The sequence below is a fragment of the Lycium ferocissimum genome, chromosome 2, assembly GCF_029784015.1.
Source record: "Lycium ferocissimum isolate CSIRO_LF1 chromosome 2, AGI_CSIRO_Lferr_CH_V1, whole genome shotgun sequence".
Classification (NCBI taxonomy): Eukaryota; Viridiplantae; Streptophyta; class Magnoliopsida; order Solanales; family Solanaceae; genus Lycium; species Lycium ferocissimum.
In genome coordinates this window covers 5834878-5855384 of record NC_081343.1, presented here as the reverse complement: position 1 = coordinate 5855384, position 20507 = coordinate 5834878, and the positions used below count along the sequence as shown (strand labels likewise).

At 32.5% G+C, this 20507-nt stretch overlaps 1 protein-coding gene and 1 long non-coding RNA gene across 3 annotated transcripts; one reads left to right on the top strand and one right to left on the bottom strand.

Annotated features, from left to right (window-relative positions):
- Positions 1 to 7: 7 nt before the first annotated feature.
- On the bottom strand, positions 8 to 3273 carry LOC132033231 (uncharacterized). 2 transcript variants are annotated; one of them, XR_009408678.1, is made up of 5 exons: positions 2988 to 3273; positions 2836 to 2903; positions 1528 to 2763; positions 1124 to 1193; positions 8 to 525 (listed from the first exon to the last, which is right to left on the bottom strand). XR_009408678.1 is itself a non-coding variant. In XM_059423146.1 (3 exons), exons 1-3 carry the CDS (start codon positions 3076 to 3078, stop codon positions 1945 to 1947), a joined length of 978 nt encoding a protein of 325 aa, XP_059279129.1. In that variant the 5' UTR covers positions 3079 to 3273; the 3' UTR covers positions 1252 to 1944. The 2 variants fall into 2 exon arrangements, 1 of the variants encoding a protein (XP_059279129.1); XM_059423146.1 differs by lacking the exons at positions 8 to 525; positions 1124 to 1193 and having other exon boundaries at positions 1252 to 2763.
- A 3230-nt stretch (positions 3274 to 6503) lies between these two features.
- On the top strand, positions 6504 to 7864 carry LOC132047937 (uncharacterized). The gene is made up of 3 exons (XR_009412848.1): positions 6504 to 7122; positions 7216 to 7284; positions 7564 to 7864. It is a non-coding gene; the product is annotated as an uncharacterized LOC132047937 (long non-coding RNA).
- The last annotated feature ends 12643 nt before the right edge of the window (positions 7865 to 20507 follow it).

Genomic DNA, 20507 nt, shown 5'->3' with positions numbered 1-20507 from the left:
TACTGTTGGCTTCAACATGAGGAGGCTCATCAATTGGCTTGTAGATTCCCAACAGAAATTGCTTAACACCTGAATTTTTGGCTCAGTCAGCTACAGGACAGCAATAATAGAATACCAGTGAAACAAACAAATCCAATTTATAATATAGTGATAGACATAAATAATGTTCTTACTACCATCCGTCAGTTCGATCCCGCACAAGTTCCATTTGTGGTCCAACTGGAGAGTTGCAAAGTGAATAGACATTGGAAACGCAGAGTACCATCATATAAGAAGGTGGGACATCTCCTTTGAAGTTCTCTTAATTGCAGATCAATGACCATATATTACTTCTTTTTCATATATGTCCAAAGGATGTTTTTATTGTACCTCTGGAATCCAAGAGGGAATGCACAAACTAGCTGAACTAGGGATACCTGTACTTTAATTCTTCAAGTACATTGCAGACCCAGGAAATTTGGCACTGTAACACCTTTCATAAGATGAAATGATTTGCAACCCACCTATTGGAATGATGAAGAATATCTGTAAGCATATCGCATTGAAGAACAATTTAAAAGGAGTATTAGATATTCAACCATAATAAGCAATAGAATTGTCTTAATCTGCCCAACTGAATGCTGAGAACCCAATAGACACCCATGATTATAGCTCTATAGATCAATCTGCGGATCTAAGAAAAAGTAGCAGATACAGGTGCATGTAACTCTCAACAATGAGAGAAACTACATGTGAAAGTTGTAACCAAACCAACAGACACACAGAGATGCATAGGTCAATGGGTAATATTTACCAACATCTATTCATGCAGCTACAAGAGGTCAAAAATCATTAATGTAACACTTGAAACTAATTGGTTTCTTCTGATAATTGTAGCTATTTTAATAGCCAACAAATTTTCCAAAATGTTCTTGCAAATAAATATAGAAAAGTACTTTTTAGAAACATATTGTAATAAAGTGATTATTTGTAATAACTTAGATGACAGTGATTAGAAAACGTGACCTAGCGGAAAAAAAACAAGTTTATGCAGGACAAGATCTTTTTAATAAACTTCTCTTTTTCTGGATTAGTAGTTGTGAGTTATGAATTAATGTTAGGCAACACAATAGTTACAGTTTACCTAGATTTATGTCCAAATGGGAAGGAACTAAAGTCTCTTCAAACTGTTTGGAATTCCATTGTTTGACTACCTGCAAATGCAAACCAAGTCTGTAAACCATCATTTTGACCGCAGTTCCAGAAAGGAAAGAATCTTTCCAAGATTAAAGATGTATCCAGTCAGCCCATTCAGAAGATTTTCTCATGATCGACAAAATCAACTACTTGATTAGTCTATGGAGAAAATTCACTGTAAAAGCTCTCAATCTCTCATCTAACTTTTTAATTGAAGAGTTTGATCATGTTAATATATTAGATAAATGATCCTACAAAGTACAAAATAAGTGCAGCCTCTAATAGTTCCTGCATGGAAAATAACCGGCCAGATAATGCAGAAATGCAAAATTACAAGGAAGGATAGATCACCCCTTGCTTCCTTTGCTGCACAAGACCCGCATGGGACGAAATCGAATGAACCAAATATGTCTAGCATGCCATCAACCTTGTAGAAACACTACTTAGTTCTTTACATCTATACATCAAGAGGCTAAAAAGGATTCACAGCAACCAACTCTTCAGATCAGAGAAGCAACAGTTTGAAGTAGGCCACAAATCTTTACAGCAACCTTTCGAATCCACGATTGAAGATACTCTCCACCAGCATTCAAACTACCTTTAGAATTGCATTCGCCTACTCACCCAAGAAAGCCTAAAAGCTGAAGATTGTAAACGGAAAGGAGAAGTTCGATACAAAGATGAAGTTCATCTCTTAAGCAACATTTTGCTACTCCTTCTACCAGCAATGTCCACCAGAAATGGCATGTAATTTTTTATGGTGGTATATCATAAGTTCCACTCAAATGCTAGATTTTGAATATGAGAAGCAGATCTAGGCAGCAATCTCGTACTGCGGAGACTAGAGAGACTTTTAGATGCGGAAACAATACGACTTCCAATTTCAATCCCTTTAGACTTATTGTTTGAGGCTCTGCTAACGCTTTCATTTGAAATTTGCCGAGGTGTTTTGGCTGAACAAGGAGACAGCAAAGCACATTCTACATTAAGATCACGAAGATTTGTTCCAACCCTTGTATGATTCCCTTTTAGAGTTTGAGCTCCTTGATGAGAAAATCTTGAGCTTGAGTTCACCTCATCATAACTTGAGAAATATTTCCTGATAATTCCCGAAACCGAAATTGCTTCGGATGAATCTTCACACTCTGCTGCTGGACAGAAACTTTGTTCCTTACCTTCACATCCATATGTGGAAACAACTATAGGCTCCTCAGATCCTTCTAAGCAGTTAAATGTGTTCATTTCCCTAGCTCTGTTCCTTTCCTTTTTCTTTTTCTTCTTTTTCTTTTTTTTCTTTGATAAATGAACTATTCTTAAAACATCTAATAGTCTACTTCTAAGCCAGGCAAATCTTTTCAACTTTTTCACTTTTCCTTGGCATTTTAACTTGTCAGATTTTGTGCTTGTCGTAGAAGTTCTGAGTTTTGTGGGACTAGAAGTAACATTATCATCATGATCCAGTTCAGATGAACCCAACCCATATTGATGAACTTGGACATGCAGTGATCTAAATCCCTCTTGATGCTGGAAAACATGCTTTAGAGGAAAATTTCCAGAAAGGTGGTAAAAGCAGGAGTTCCTTTCGACCTGTCGAAAGGATAAATCAATACATTTGGGAAAACAAATATGAGCAGTGTAGGATAGTTTGTTAAAGCATACCATCACAGCATCCACTTTGATCTGCCCCATCTCTGAGAAACAATTCAAGTGAGTCCTTTCAACTTCTCCTACAAATAGCAGTAAGAGTCGTTAAAAAAGTCCTAAATCAAAGAGAAAAAAGAAAAAGGAAGGCATTGTGATATGTGAGAGACTTTTGAAGTGGTAGGGGGTAGCGTGGGGAGAAAGAGGGACGACAATGCGAGTGCCAAGATTGGTGTCAGTAAACACCGGAATTTCACCCATTCCGACCCAACCCAAAGTGTGTGTTAGGGTTGGCTATTAATTGGAGGGAAAATGGAAACACATTGGCGGCAACAATCTTTCTTTCCTTTAAAATATGAAAAAACATCCTACTTTCAGTCGCCCATTAAAGTTTAACTATTTTCAAATATAATTATAAACTGGTCATTTTTCAGCCAAAAATAATAGGGAAAATGACCTAATAATACTATTTAATACTCTATATTATAAAATATAAAGATATTTTTTTTTATTTATAAAATACACCAACAAAATTATAAAGTATATCAAATTTGAGTTTAATGGGATCCCACGATTTTAGGCTTTTTTTAAAGGAAAATAATCTGATTTCAAATATGGGCTTAATTTTAGGATAGTTATCAATCAACTTCTTCTTTTTTTTTTCTTTTTTTTTAGATTTCTCTCTCTCTCTCTCTCCCCTTCCATGATGGATACCGTTTCTAGACCTAAAATTCATTTTCTCTCCTAAATTAAATATTCAAACCAATATTACAAAGTATTTTTTATTATTGACCTGTGTATTAATTATATATAAAAATTGGTTTGTATCGTTTTGAGATATGTGTGATCATTGTGTGTTTCAAACCTTTATATATTATATAAACTGCAGTTTTCAAAAACGTTGAAAACTAATATACGTATAAAATGTGTATGAAATCTGCTATATATCATTTAGATATATGCGGTACTATGAAATCTGCTATATATCATTTAGATATATGCGGTACAACGTATATAAAATGCGAATAAATTCGATATGAATTAATAAATGAAATGTGTATGGAATCTGGTTTGTATCAATCAGAAAACTTATTATACATATATACTTTCTCATAATCTATACAAACTTTGATCAGATTTTATACAATTTATATATACTTTATCATAATCAAAATATACATACAACTTTTACACATATTTCATACAAAAAAATTATAACGAATTTATACAGTTATACATATTGCAAAAAAAAAAAAATTATACATATTTATTTTCTGGTGTATGAAATCTGGTTTGTATCAATTATAAATTTATTATACATATTTTCTCAAAATTCATACTTACTTTGATTATATTTTATGCAATTTAAATGTTCTTTATCATAATCAAAATACACAATATGATTTTTATACATGTTTCATATATAAAAGTTATAACGAATTTATACAGTTAGACATATTGCATACAAAAATTATACATATATACTTTTTGGTGTATGAACTTTGTACATAAAAATTATCGATTAGAATGGAGTTTTTGAGTAAAAGTTGGATAAAATTAGGAACAATATCTCTTAATTTTGAATGGTGAGAGAAAAGTGATGAAATAAAAGAGCAAAAGTTGGAGAAAAATATCTCTTAATTTTGAATGGAGAGAGAAAAGTGGAAAAAATAAAGAAAACGGTTTATTTAATGTGTTTTATTTACTTCTTTTTAATTTACCTGATTCGTATAATTTTTGTAACAAATCTATTGATATATTTTATAAACTGAAAAGTATCGTCATGTTCTGTAAATATACTCTCTTACTATGTACATATATGTTTTTTGCCCAAAATAATATATACTATATATATTTATAACTTAAACACAAAACACACCCTGCTGAAATTCCAAATTTACTCAAACGTTTTAATTTTTGGGCCTACTAATTATTTAATGAAAATATCCGGATCTAATTCGCAAAGCATAATTTATGTAACATTTTAATCTTGAGAAACTAAACTTTTGCTTCGCTTGGCATAAATTTTGTAGGAATTAAGTTATGCGGCATAAGTTTTGTAGTAGTATTTTTCAGATTATGTTGAGTGTTGAAAGTTTTGTCTTGTCCAACATAATTTGTGTGGATGTTATGATATATATACAAAAGTTAAATATAAACTATGCCTTGTAAAATTTAAATTATACTGCATCAAAAATGGGCAAAATTAAAATTAAAGACTGCAAATTTGAGGGGCAAAAGGGCCATTTGTGCGAATGACCCAGGATTCTTTATAAGAGTTTAAACTCCAAAAATTTAGACCTTTGAGAATTGAAATAGGTACCATCTATGAAAATAATGTAATAACTTTAAAAATAAATATCATGAATAAAATAATGATAAAATGGCCTTTTCGGATGAGATCTCTTGATCTCGTCCTCTTACAATTTGAATATAAGAAGATAGTCTTTTCATATCGAGTTCGGAGCCTAAAGGGCACAAAAATACACGATATAAATCAAAAGGGGGGCTGCCTTCCACGATATACCAAAAGGGGTATAACGTGGAGCAGTGACGTGCGCAAAATTTTTCTTAAGCGGTGTCACAATTTAAGATAAAAATAAATAAATAAAACGCTATAACGTCATACTAAAAAAAGGACATACTATAAATAAAGCACAACTATGCATATAACTCTCCTCGGTGAATTTTCATTTTTTGAAATGTATTCAAAGCACAGAACTAACTGGGAAGCACCAACACATACAATTCTAATAATTCAAATAGTTTATGTATCATTCTAATAATTCAAATAGTTTATGTATCATACTTTAGACTGATTGGTCAAGTGTTTTGCTAACTTATGATTGGTCAAGTGTTTTGCTAACTTATGAAAAGTCCACCGTTCGAACCTTAACAAGATCTCCTTTTGTATTTGTGTATATGATAAGAGTTAAAATGTTTTGGAAGGAAAAAATGAAGCTATTGGGTTTCAATCTCACAACATCAATCTATCTACCCGAAAATGGAGGCACTAAACCACGTGAGCTGCGCCATTGTTTGTGACAAGGGTAGTCACTTTATTCTATTTATCCATTATTTGATGCTGCTTTCCAATTATTTATATATATTTAATAAAAATTTCCGGCGAAGCCGTGTCACGTGACACCCCTCGGCCTAAGGTAAATCCGCCCCTGACGTGGAGGGGCCAACGTTATACCCCAAAAAAATTTCCAATTGTCAAAAAAAAAAAATAATAATAATAATAATAATAATAGTATAACGTGCCCTAATCCACGTTATATAATATATATATATATATATATATATATATATATATATATATATATATATATATATATATATATATATATTGTAAATCGTGGGCATCCCACGACTCATACAACAAATACCCAAAAATTTTGCCCTAATTTTTCTCATCTTTCTCCTCCGCTTCTTCCTCCATTCTTTTCAACTTACAGAATTTCTTCTCCTTCTCCTTCTCCTCCATTTATTTTCTTTTTAAACCCTGCATTACAGTCTAATTTTTGGAGCAACTTCTTCATCAAAAACCTTTTGTTGCTATCTAAATTAAGGTATTTTTTCTAACTCATATAATATTGTATATTTATAGTAAATGTAGGATATCTGTTTGTCTTATATATCTTGATTACATGGATTCTTTAATTTTTGATTTGTGTTATTTTTATCTGAACTTTAGACATGATTGTTAGAAGCATTGTTATATAAAAGGTCTGATTTGTTTAGTAGCACTTTTGAAGAAATGTGTTCTTATGTTACTGTTATTTTTGTGGATTGTTATATAAAAGGTCTGATTTGTCAAGTTTTTCATTGTACCTTTAATGTGATATTTATATAGCCAGAAAAGTGAAACTTAATTGATGCCTTACTGTGCAAGTTCCTCGTCGTCAACGTCCTAATGTACCAAGACCTGCGAGTAGAGGACGCCAAGCAGGTAACAGACGGGGTCGAGGTCCCGTGGATCACCAGTTGGTTGATGAGGATGAGGTTCGTTTTGATCAAGATATGCCCAGTTCATCGATGCCTGCAGCTGATGATGCATATTACCCAATAATAGATTTTGGTATGCCCAGCTCATCGACGTCTGCTCCCAAGGTCCAATCATCTGCCGTAATCACACGTGAGGGGCCTTTTCAGGCATTCGCATCGTCTGAGCCTATTAGCCTCGCAGTTATGGCCCAACGCTATGGTGTTTAGACAGGCACCTCTTATGGGATGACAAATGATTTTCCTGCATTCACTGGACATAACTCTTCAATTGGGAGGAGACTGAGTTTTACCGACGTGAGTATTTTAACCACTCAAATAGCTTGTATCTTGTTTAATTTCATTAATTTAATGGCTACTTTATGTGTCTATATTATTTATTTTGTATAGTCTCCCATGGCATTTGATGTTGGATCCTCACACATTCCTGTGCCGGATGTACAGACCTTAGAGCCACAGGTTCGCTTTTTATTCAAAGTATTTATCTATTAAATTAGATTAAGAAGTCTTTAAGGAGTGATATGGTGACTTGTGGTTGTTATGTGGTGTTTTGTCTTAGATGTTCATTGTTGTTAGATTGCTTTGGTTGTTTGTGTTGGTATATGGTATTGGAGGAAGTCCTTGTTACAGGGGAGATGCTGTCCGATTTTACGTAGACAATTAAATCAATTGCTAAGAAAATTTATCTAAGGAATCCAATCATACAAAAATAACTTCTATTTTTTATGGCATTTACAGGACGAGGGTGTGATACAAGAGGAGGTTCACCAACGTAGATCAAAACAAGAGCGTCGGCAAACTACGTGTAGCACGGGGGGGGGGGGACAATGTAAAAACTGAATTTTTATTAATTATTGAATTTATCTCAAATCTCAATTGTTATGTAATCTTTCAAGAATACATAGTATGTTTTGTGCTTTTTCTAGTTAATTATTATATGACTTGTGTAAAAACTACATTATAAGATGCCTCAACTTGAAAATAAAGGTCACATTTGACTGCATGCTTGATTTGACGACTGCATAGCAGATTTAACGAATGCATGGATTCTCAGCTATAACGTGCATAAAAAAAAATTTCAAGAATCAATTATTGCAAGACGGCCAACGTTTTGCAACAAAATCAATTGTTGCAAAACATTGGCCGGGAGCGGTAGCAATAATTGATTCCTAAATTTTTTTTTTATGCAGAGAATCCATGCAGTCGTCAAATCAAGCATGCAGTTGTAAAAGCAAAACATTTCAATCGGGAGACCATTGTTGAGTGGGAGCACCAATTAACTACAATGCAAGGTGAACACATCTTCAAGTTTCTTTTCTGGGCTTATAAACCAAGCATCGATGGATTCAAAAATTGCAGGTCTATCATCTCAATAGATGGCACTCATCTGTACGGTAAGTATGAGATGAAACTGTTAATTGCTATTGGAATTGATGCGAACAATAACATTTTTCCACTTGCATATGCTATTGTTGCACGCGAGAGCTTTGAGTCTTGGACGTGGTTCTTTGTGTTGTTGTGGAGACATATTGTTTGTGGGAGACAAGGAATTGGACTTATTTCTGACCGTCATCAGGGCATCTTGCCATGTGTCCAAACACATGATTGGTTACAACCACCATCCACACACCATAGGTTTTGCGTTCGACATTTGAAAAGCAACTTTAATAAAAAGTTCCTCAACAGTGACCTTGAGAAGCTAATGTGCTTGGCGACTACAGAGCACTAGAAAAAGAAGTATAAAATGAGGATGGAACAAATCAAAAGATTGTCACCTCCAGCGCATCTGTGATTAAAAGCTCTTTCGGAGGACAAATGGACATTGAATAAGGACAACGGTCATAGGTAGGGGGCTATGACAACGAATGTATCCGAGTCTTACAACGGTTTATTGAAGAAAGCTTGTGGATTGCCCATTACTGCCATGGTCCATTATACGTTTAAAAATCTTGTTGATCGGTTTGTTGAGAGAAGCACCTTTGCTGATTTGTTGATTGCGGATAAAATGTTTTGGCCGCGTGCTGTTGAAAAGAAGTTTGATGAATACTGAGAGAGGTCCCTAAAGCACACTGACATGAAGCAATACAATACAGCTGAAGGGGTCTTTGAGATTCTGACATTTGCACACAAAGGTAAGGGCAGAAATATCCATAAAGTCTATGCCGAAGGGAAAAAGTGTTCGTGTGGGAAGTGGAGAAACTACCATATGCCATTAAATTTTGTGGTATCCGCGGAATTCAACCAAAGACCTATGTTAGCAAGTACTACAGTTGCAGGTATTACAAGCAAACGTACAGTGGAAATTTTTCACCGTTGGGTGATGAGGCATATTGGCCACCTTCTCCCTTTAGTTTAATTGCAAACACTGAATACGAGCAAACTTCAGGAGCGCGGAGTACAACTAGAAGGTGGAATGAAATGGATATAGCTCCTGCTCGCATGGCTAGAAAGTGTAGTACATGCAAGCAAACAGGTCATAACAAGAATCGGCCTATTTAAAATCAGTAGTTGTTGTTGCCTGTTGCTTTTTATGTTTTTTCTTAAGTTGTACGATCGTTGTTTCCTTATGTAATCTTCTAAGAATATAGCGCATGTCTTGTGCCATTTAATAACGTATGTAATTTAACATTTACTACTCAGTTAATGTGTGACGTTTATTTAACTTATATTTTAGTAGTTTTATTTATGTTCGCATATATAACACATATTTAATTATTGCATGCGTTAAAATATTTGTTAGAGTTAACCACTGAAATTAACTGTATGCGTTAAAAATTAAAAAAATCACTAAAATTTTTTTTATTAAAAAAACAGCCGGATATGATTTAAAGCTGGCTAACGTCTTACGAACTATTTTTGTAAAACGTTGGATGGGGAAAAATATATATGTCGTATAACGTGGATCCACGATCCACGTTATACAATTAATTTTTTTTTTTTGCTTTGGTCTGACAATTGGAAAATTCTTTTGGGGTATAACGTTGGCCCCTCCACGTTATACCCCTTTTGGTATATCATGGAAGGCAGCCCCCCTTTTGGTTTATATCATGTATTTTTGTGCCCTTTAGGCTTCAGACTCTTTTCATATCTCTTATGTATTTTTTTAGTTTTCGTATGTGTAAAAATGAACATCTCCAGTAATAAAACAAAAAAAAATGTTTGTAAAGAGCTACAAAATCATTTCTCTCGTTTTAAAGTAGTATAGTATCATCATTGAAATTGAATTTAAGGACAATATAATGTCACTCGAATTGACTACATTGTGAAATTCAAAAAGGTATCATGAGTGATATGAGTGGCAAAGAGATCTTTGGAATCTTAAAAGCTACTTCTGTTCTGCTTATAAGAGATGTCAAATGGTTTTTAAAAAAATTTTGCTTAAAACTTTAAAGGTAGTAAGCCATTTGATCGAATCGTATATGAGTGGCAAAGAGATCTTTGGAATCTTAAAAGCTACTTCTCTGTTCTCATGAGAGATGCAAATGGTTTTAAAAATCGACTTAACCGAACTAATTTGTAGGTTTATTTTAATAAAGTCGATGAGTTTATATATAAATTTATACTCGTAGTGAATAAGTAGGTTGGTTTTTAATTTTATAAAAATGAACCGAAAAAATACCGAACCGTGCCGAATAAGTTTATATGTGTAAAATATATTCTATATATTAAATTTAAATATAAAATTTTCGCCTTAGGTTCAGGATGAAGAAAACGACTACAAGCCGGCAACATAATTAACACCTAAAGTTCCAACTTTGAAATCTATTATACTACTCCTATTGAAATTAAGTTAGTTCTACCATCTCGAGTAGTAACTAGCTTGTAAACTACAAGGTATTCCAACGATCTTGGATAGAAAGCTACAAAGTATTAGATACCTTTCCTCTCGTATGATTTTATATTTTTCTTATTTTGGATACTTAATCTCAGTAGACTCAGTTCTTGAGTCTCATCTTGATTGATTTTTGTTCTATCGTGCGATTTAAATTATACTTTTTGTTTTTGCTTAACATTGTTTTACACTATCATAAAATAGTGAGATTAATCTTTATTCTTTCGTCTTTCATATTTTGTTGATTCATCATCTTTTAAACAGTAATAATGTCTCGAGAGTTTTTGCCAAAGTCCTATAGAAGCATGCATGATATCGTGTCTTTAACTTTTACTAGTGAATATAACATGATGTTCTTTTTTAAAAAAAATATCGGAAATTAACTGAACTGTACCGATACCGAAGACAAGAGAAACCGAGATGATAGGACGGTTTCGAAAAGTTTAATTTTGATTCTATAAAATGAAATAATCAAAAACTTGATATGATATAAATTTTATAAAATAATCGCCCGAACCGTACCATTGATCGCTATGCAAGACGGTCTCGCTGACGCATCATTGCTACAGTTTATCAACTGAAAAATTCTTTAGTCAGGATATACAACTGGCCAACCATCTTACCAAAGAAAACGAAAAAAATTGACCAACCTTATTCACCAACGTTATTCAATTAATGCTAGTCAACTGAGCTAGTAAAATTTATTATTTTCATAATGTCTTTCTTTACTCTTCTTTTTTTTTCTTTTTTCTTTATTCTACTTCATTACCTTTTATATTTTGTTTTCTTACTCAAATTCAATACAAATATTCTGAAATCTATTTTAGTTCAAACAAAGATTAAACTTTTTGTAAATTGAATGTTGGTACTATATTTCATAGTTCTCTACTACAACATGCAACTATATTTGTTGAAGCTATATATAGTTTGTTAGTTTATTCTAGTTTAGTTAATTAATTTATATTATTTGGTCAAATTTTTTTGGTATTGTCTTTTGTTCGTAAATAACATTGATAATTATAAATGATTCTATTAATTACATAGAGCTAATAATTTTTTAAATTCTTGTTGAAGTATATTTTTAAAATTAGATAGATTTTTTTAATTATAAATTTAAATTTTTATGTGATTTTTTTTAAAAATATTCTCGACTTTATTAAATAAAAAGGAGTGGAGTTTGAAATAACTCTATTTCAAGGTTACATTATTAACGAAAAAGAACAAATAAGAGAGCAGCGGGCAAATCTATCTTGTTATGCCCTGCGTTGCATATATATCATCGATTACTATTCATTGATTGAACCCGCTTGCCTAAAATTCTGGGCCCCACTAGTTTAATACACACATGAACAGGGAGAATGAGCAGAACTAATGAAATGAATAGACATAGACATGTATATGTATTAAATGTTCAATTAAATTAACGAATAAAAGTGATTGTTGCTTTTTAATATAAGATAAACTAATAGGATGAATGAGGACAAAATTGCAAAAAAAAAGGAGATAAAAGATAAATAGATTTTTAGGCGATAGAGAGATGCCCGTCCATTATATCTCAGGTTATGAAGTCATAATATGTGTGTGTGTGTGTGTGTGTATATCTATATATATATATATATATATATATATATATATATATATAGAGAGAGAGAGAGAGAGAGAGAGAGAGAGAGAGAGAGATTGATGGAGGATCTTAGGCCTCATTTGTTTTCATTAAGATTAAGACGTCTGAATCTGCATGTACATCTGAATGATTAAGATGTTGTCTCTAAGTTTGAACACTGAATGATTAAGACTGTTTATTTTTCAATATCTGAATGTACATAATGTATTTATTTAAACATAATATACATACAATTCAAATTAAAAAGTAACTAAATAGTAGAAAATAAAAACAAATTTAATAAAATAAAATATTATTTGATTAAAAAAAATAAAACATTTATGTTCACTACTAATAGGTGGAGATGTTTTGTAGTCGTGGTGGGTGGAGAGTGGGCGGAAGGGTGAGTGGGTGGAGAGTGGGGGTGGGGGTGAGTGGGTGGTTGGGGTGAGGGGTGGGGGGTAGTGGGGGTGGGTGGTGTGGGGTAGGGGTTGGTGGTGGGTAGTGGGGGTGGGTAGGATTGGAGTTGGTGGTGTGGTGGGGGTGGTGAGGAGTGGGGCTTGGAGTGGAGGGTGGGTGGGTGGTGGGGTGGGGTTGAGTTGGATGAGTGGGGTTGGAGTGGAGAGTGGGTGGGGGTGGGGTTGGGCTGGAGCGTTGGGGTTGGGGTTGGGGTTGGAGCTGGTGGTAAAAAAATTCCATACAAAAATACCTCTTAATGATATTAAGACTTGGTTCAAGATCTTAATGATTAAGACCTATTTAGACCTCATAAGTGCTTAGATCTTAATGCAAACAAATGAACCTAATGTCTTAATGTCTGAACCATTCATATTCAGACCTCCAATAAGTGCAAACAAATGAGGCCTTAGTGAGGCTAAAGTTGTCATATTATAAACTTTGTACATGAATATAATAAACAAACGAAGAATTGTTACAAAGAAATCCAAATAAGGAAGGTGTGTGTAATATTGTAAATCATAGAGAAGGTTAGTGTTATGGAGCAAAATATGAGGGGATGTCTCTGAAATTATTCCTAATTTTTAACATAAACGAATGCACTTAACGGCCCAATGTCCGAATTAGGGTGTCAACGGTTATTCAAAAACCGATTGAACCAACCAAACCGAACCGATTTTTAGGTTCTTTTTAAGAAAAGTGAAGGTTACTATATGAATCTATAATAATACCGAATAATTAGGATATATTTTTTTATTTTATAAAAACTACTGAACCAAACAAACATAATACATAGCGCATTAGATTTTTTGACCTTGGGCGTTGCCTTGGGATGTAAATGGAGAAGACTTGTTTCTTCCTCTTCTCCTTTTTCTTCTCTTTGTATTTTTTTCTCGCTTTAAAAGTTCTTATCCTAATTAGCAATCTTAACATCTACTCTCTTCATTCCATTTTATACGAAGATGATTGACTTGATACGAAGTTTAAGAAATAAATAAAGACTTTAAAATTTATAATCTAATACAATCACATAAATTTGTGTGACTAAAAATCATTTCATAAAGTTAATTTTTTACTAAATATAGGGAGGTCTGATAACGTCCAAATTCACTCCTCAAAGAGAAAGTGTACACGGTCGTATGCAATATAATTTACCCAACTATAATTCGGGGTCGATCCCACAGGGAACAATATACTCAGCGATTTAAACAAGGAATTATCACTTTCTACGCTAAGCCAAATGATGTGTCGTGAAATTACGGGATATTCGATGCTAATTTCTTAAGCTTTTGTGACTCTTCAAGCACTTTTGTTGTTACTTTTCGTGTATTTATGTCGTTTTGAAGGATAAGATGTCCGAAGAGCATAACAGAACAAAATGGAGCAAAAATGACTGAAATGCGAACATGTTTGTGACAAAGACATGCGAGTAGCATGTTGTGCATGCGAGCAAAGACTTGCCGCAACATGTCTTGACGAACAGATATTTGCACAACATGCTACAGTTTGGTGCAACATGCGACTGGCATGTTGCACATGCGACACAAGATGCGAGTAGCATGTTGTGCACGCAGGGTATTTTTGTCCAGATTTTGTTCCCGTTTTGGCACTTCTATAAATAGAATGCTAGGGTTTGTAAAACTCATCTTTGGGCATTTTACAAGCTTTGGAGCTAGGGTTTTTACACCACACCTTTGGAGGAGAAGATTGGAGCTCTTTAATGATAAATTTCTTAACCCTTTCTTCAATTCCTTGCTTTGTATTGCATATTTAAGTGTGTTGTATTTTATCCCATTGCTTGAAACTTGTTTATGGAAATATACATTGTTAAAGTTTTGGATCAAACTCTTGTTTTGCTTATGTATTGAATGATTTTTATTTCTAATGAAGTGGGTCTTTGTTGCTTTAATTAATCTTGTTCATTAATGTTTCTTAAGGGATTAGCTAACCCTAGGACTCGCCCATTTACTTTGATTGAGCTCGGAAGAGGAAATCTAGGTTGGGAAAGATTAATTAATAAGAATTTGGGTCATTAAACCCATCTAATAACTTGAGCTAGGAATATGATAGTTACTTGAGGTTAAATTGATTGTGCTTAATATCACACTCTAAGGCTTGGAAAAGCTTAGAGTGAAATTCATTGATTTGGTTGGAAGACTTTCGATGAGATTTTAGAAATCATTAGCTATCAACATAAACCTGCTTTTAGTTGTAAAATCATAAAATATATTGGATCGTTACTTGAGAGTTCCTTGTATCCATGCTTGTGGCCATATGATCATTTTACTTGCTTTCTAGGTTAGTTTATCTTTGTAGTTTCAAAATCAAAAATCAAAATTATTATCAAGTGTTTGGCTTAGTGTAGAAGTGATAATTCCTAACTTGTTTAAATCGCCTAGCATATTGTTCCCTGTGGGATCGACCCCGACTCATATATATAATTATATTATATATATAGAGAGTGTACACTTTCTCTTTGAGGAGTGGATTTGGAAATTATATTACATACGACCGTGTACACTTTCTCTTTGAGGAGTGGATTTGAACGTTATCACCAAACACTTAATAATATTTTGGTTTTTGAGAAAATTATACCTAATGCGAAAATATAAACTAATCTAGAAAACAAGTAAAATGATCAATGGCCACAAATATGGATACAAAGGAAATCACGTTCAAGTAACGATCCAATGTATTTCACGATTTTACAACTAAGAGCCGGTTTGACGTGGCTTAAAAAAGCAAATTTATAATCATTTTTAGATAAGTTAAGCCAAACAGGCTCAATTATTTCTTTGGGCTTATTTTAAGCACAAAATGGCTTATAAGTTGGCCAGCCAAAAACTCAAAAAAGCTAAAAACAGCTTTCAGCAACTTATAAGCCAATCCATACGGGCTCTAAGAGTGAGTTTATGCTAATTAGATAATGGTTTCTAAAATCTCATCGAAAGTCTTTCAACCAAATCAATGAATTTCACTCTAAGCTTTTCCAAGCCTTAGAGTGTGATATCAAACACAACCAATTGAATCTCAAGTAACTTTCCTATTCCTAGCTCAAGTTATTAGATGAGGTTTAAAGCCTTAAATTCTTGTTAATTAATCTTTCCCAACCTTAATTTTCCTCTTCCGAGCTCAAATCGAAGTAAACCTACCCTCACCTTAGGGTTAGCTAATCCCTTAAGAAACATTAAAGAACAAGATTAACTAAAACAAAATTAACTCACTTCATTAGCAATAAAAATCATTCAATATATAAGCAAAACAAGCGTTTCATCCAACTTTAATCATAGAATATTTTCATAAACAAGATTCAAGTGAAGAAAATAAATACTACACACTTAGATATTCATTACAAAGCAAGGAATCAAAGAAATGGAGAAAAGTTTAAGAAAATTTTCAACTCAATCTTCAAATCTTCAATCCCCAAGTGTGGTGTAAAACCCTAGCTCTCAAACTTGTGTAAAAATGACCAAAGATGAGTTTTACAAAACCCTAAAAGAGTATTTACAACATTCCAAAACGGGAATAAATTGTGGACAAAAATACCCTGCGTGTCATACATGCTAATTGTATCTGGTGTCGCATGTGCAATATGCCAGTCGCATGTTGCACCAAACTATAGCATGTTGTGCATATGCAAGCAGCTGTGGTGCAGCACATGCGAGCCAACTATCTTCAATTGCTCATATCTCTGTCAGCACATGCTGCAACAAGTGTTGCTCGCATGCACAACATGCTACTCGCATGTGCTGCTTGTTCTATTTTTTTTGCTCCATTTTGCTCCGTTATGCACTCCGAACATCTTATCCTACAAAACGACATAAATACACGAAAAGTAAGACCAAAAGTGCTTGAAGAGTCACAAAAGCTTAAGGAATTAGCATCGAATATCCCGTAATTTCACGGCACAAAGAAGGTGTCATTCACTTTGAGGCTGATTAAAAAGAAAAGAGTGTCATATAATCGAATCATTAGGTGACCTTTTAAAAAGTATCGAAAATTAATCGAATCATATGGATACCAAAGAAAAATCGATCCAATTGAGACAACTTTAAAAAAATTAGTTTTGGTTATATATAATAGAACAACCGAAAAATTTGTACGAAATGCCCTTCAAAAGGACTGGTCTTTAATTTTTGCCTCTCAAATTAGTGGTCTTTAATTTTTGTCCTTCACTAAAAGCCCCTTGATTCCGGGTTCAAACTCCCGCTCAGTCAAAAATTTAAATAAATTTCGCAAGTCATAAGTTGGAATTCGCAAGGCATAAGCCAGAGTTTCAAACTCCGCCTTAAGGCAAAAAAAAAAAAATACTTTATTGGAATTTTGCAAACCTCTTCCTTAAGGCCTAACTTTATGCATAAGTTTGCCTTAAGGTGGCAAACCTCCGCCTTAAGGCATAAGTTGGGGTCCAACTAAGCCTTGCGAATCCCAATTTATGCCTTGCATTTTTTATTTTTTTTTAATCGGGCAAACCCCGAACCTTTAAAGACGGGCAAAAATTAAAGACACTCCCCCCCCCCCCCCCAACCCCAGTGAAGGCATTCCTGCAAATTGCCCTAAAATCCTTTTCAAAATAACTGGCCCAACGATCCAATTGAGACATCTTCAAAAAAAAAAAAATAGTTTTGGTTCTATATAAGAGAAAATAACGTTTAAGAGCCATAATTGAAAGTTGCTAACATAAATAAAATAACTTTTGCATCTTAACATAAATAGCAAATTTTATATCATTTCCATATACATAAAAATCTGTAAGTTTATTAATCAAATAAAATATTAATAGTGATCCCACATAATTAGGGATTCACATTTATCATGGGGTCAATTTCCATCAATGCTCCATCAATATATTTTTTACTACTACATTTCCTCTCTCTCTCTCTCTCTCTCTCTCTCTCACACACACACACACACAAGTAAAATCTATCTTCCCTCTTTAATGAGGTTGCTCGAGGAAATTTGTGATAAATTATTTTTATCAAATTCTATTTTAATGTTGAATAGCTTTTTCTGTAAAATATACACTTAATATATGTCAAGTATCTTAGATAACGACTGTGTTTATATAATGTAAATATTCCATTAATATATCATATATACTGTTTATACTATATTTATATCAAATATATATGGATAACATATATTCAATATAATACATGTAACTATACAAAATAATATAAAAACTATTTAAATATGTACAACATATTTAATATATACGGCTAATATATTGGTTTATAGTATATATCTTTGGAATAGAAAATACAAACTACTAATCAAATCTGTAATATATTAAAATAATATATATAATATCCAAATTCGAATTTTAAAAAATTTCTAGTATTAAAAAAATAAATAAAGATGCTAGAAAAAGGAAGGGTAAAAAAAATTGTAAAAAGAAAATAAGAACGAAAGAGATTAGGAAAAAATAATATTTTTTAGTCAACCATTATTTGTATTTTTGAGGAATTAGTTGAGAAAAAGAGGGATATATTTATGGTAGATATTTTTTTCTCATTTAATAGGGGTTATGCTAATATTGTGAAGGATTTTTTTTTAGGTCTTAAATAGGAGTTATGTTAGTATGGTAAATATTATTTGGCTACAATTGATACAATCAATCTTATGCTAAAAATTAGCAATTTCAATTTTAAGATTGCTTACTTACGTAACTTCCTCTATATATAATAGAGTAAGCGGAAAAGTTTGTATGATAAAATCTTTTTCAAATAACCGGCCGAACCGAACCATCCAATGAATAAGGTGTTAAAGCCATTTTCATCTACTTAGTGACACATGCACCAAACATTTTAACTAAGGGAAAACTACCTATATATACATGTTAAGGAGAAATATTTACGAAACGTGACGATAGTTTTCCTTATTTATAAAACATAACGATATTTTACGAAACATGATGGATTTTCATATATTTTTCATTTTTTTATTTTATTTTCAGAAAATAATTTTAAAAAAACAATTTTATATTTTTTTAAAAAATTATTTTTTTGCTCAAAGGCTTAAAAAATTACCTCAAATTTTTGTGTATGAAAGCTGTATGTGTAAGCGAAATTTTTAATATAGTTTTTCATACACAAAATGTGAATGAAATTCTAAGTCTTGAGAAACACATTTATACCATTCTCATATATAAAATTTTGAGCGTAATGTTTAAGCCTTGATCGAGATATACACATTTCATACATTTTTCTTATACAAAATTTGAGCGAATTTTTTAAGCCTTAAGCAAGATATACATATTTCATACACAAAAATTTAAGCGATTATTTTAAGTCTTGAATGTTGTATCAAAGTTGTATACAATGTTGTTGTAGTTGTATTAATTTTAGAGAGATCTAACATGAACTTTATACATGAAAATGTGAGCGAAATTTTAGGCCTTGAGCGAGATACAAATATCATACCGTTTTCATACATACAATTTTGAGCGAATTTTTTAATCCTTGAACGAGATATACACATTTCATACAGTTTTCATACATTAAATTTTGAGCGAACTTTTTAAGTTTTGAGCGAGATATACACATTTCACACAACTTTCATACATATATTTTTGAGCAAAAAAATAAAAATAAAAAAATATTTTTTTTTATTTTTAGAAAGTATGTTTGTTATAGGGTTTGTAATATTATGTTTTGTAAATAGAAAACTATCGCCACGTTTCGTAAATATTTCTCCTTAATATGTATATATATATATATATATATATATATATATATATATATATATATAACGTGGGACAACTGGCTTTCACTCTCTCCAGTCCCATACTCAGAAATTGCGCTTCTTCCTCTTCTCTTGGAACTTGCTTCCCTCTTTAGATGTTTTCTCTTCTTATTTTGTTCCAATATTAACGGCCCGTTTGGCCATAAGAATTATTCACTTTTTTTCGGAAAATGTTTTCACTTTTTTTCGGAAAATGTTTTCACTTTTTTTTTGACTTGAATCAAAATGGTTGTTTAATTTGAAAAAATTCCAAATACAACTTGAAGATGTATTCCGGAATTTGAAAAACAAGAAAAACTTTCACTTTTTTCACAACCAAAACAACTACATTTCAACAAAAAATACAATTTCAAAAACTATGGCTAAACACAACTCCAACTCCAACTCCAAAATTCCAAAAAAAGTGAATTTCTTTTTGGTTTCTATGGCCAAACGCCTACTTTATTTTTGTCTTAAATTTTGGGATTAATTTTTGAACTTTGCTAGGGGACTCATTTCCAAGGCTAGATCGTTGATGGATATATAACAATTTTCTCCACATTCACAGACATCAAATTTTGTGTTTTGACTTGATATTGTTAAAAGGGAAAATGACATAATAATACTAGTTAAGATCCTATATTACAAAACATAGGGACACTTTTCCTTATTACGAAACATAACAAGTTAATTACAAAACATACAAGATTTGGGTTATCCACGATTTTGGGCTAAAATTTAGGGATTCGATTTTGGTTTGAACTCTGGGCAGTTACCCATTTAATTCCATCACTTCAAAATATTTCTCTTTCTACAGAAATATTCTTAGCGTGATTTTCTCTCATTTCAAACCACAATTTCCTCCACTTCAAATCACGATTCATCAAAGAGAATACACGATTTTGCCTTCTTCAACCACTCTTTCACCATTCTTACTGTTCATCGTTATTTTTGTGTATTAATAGTGTTATCGATCCTATACTGTTAGAGTTTATGTGTATTTCGTGTTCATTTGTTCGTGCGAAATAATGAGTAAAAAGTTTAAATGATTTTCCTCCCCGTAAAAGT

Excerpts from the sequence above, each read along its gene's own strand:
- LOC132033231 (XM_059423146.1), bottom strand. The coding sequence starts at position 3,078 with ATGGGTGAAATTCCGGTGTTTACTGACACCAATCTTGGCACTCGCATT. Across the intron at positions 2,904-2,987 it reads TACCCCCTACCACTTCAAAA|GAGAAGTTGAAAGGACTCAC; the intron begins GTCTCTCACATA and ends TGCTATTTGTAG. Across the intron at positions 2,764-2,835 it reads TCAAAGTGGATGCTGTGATG|GTCGAAAGGAACTCCTGCTT; the intron begins GTATGCTTTAAC and ends TCCTTTCGACAG.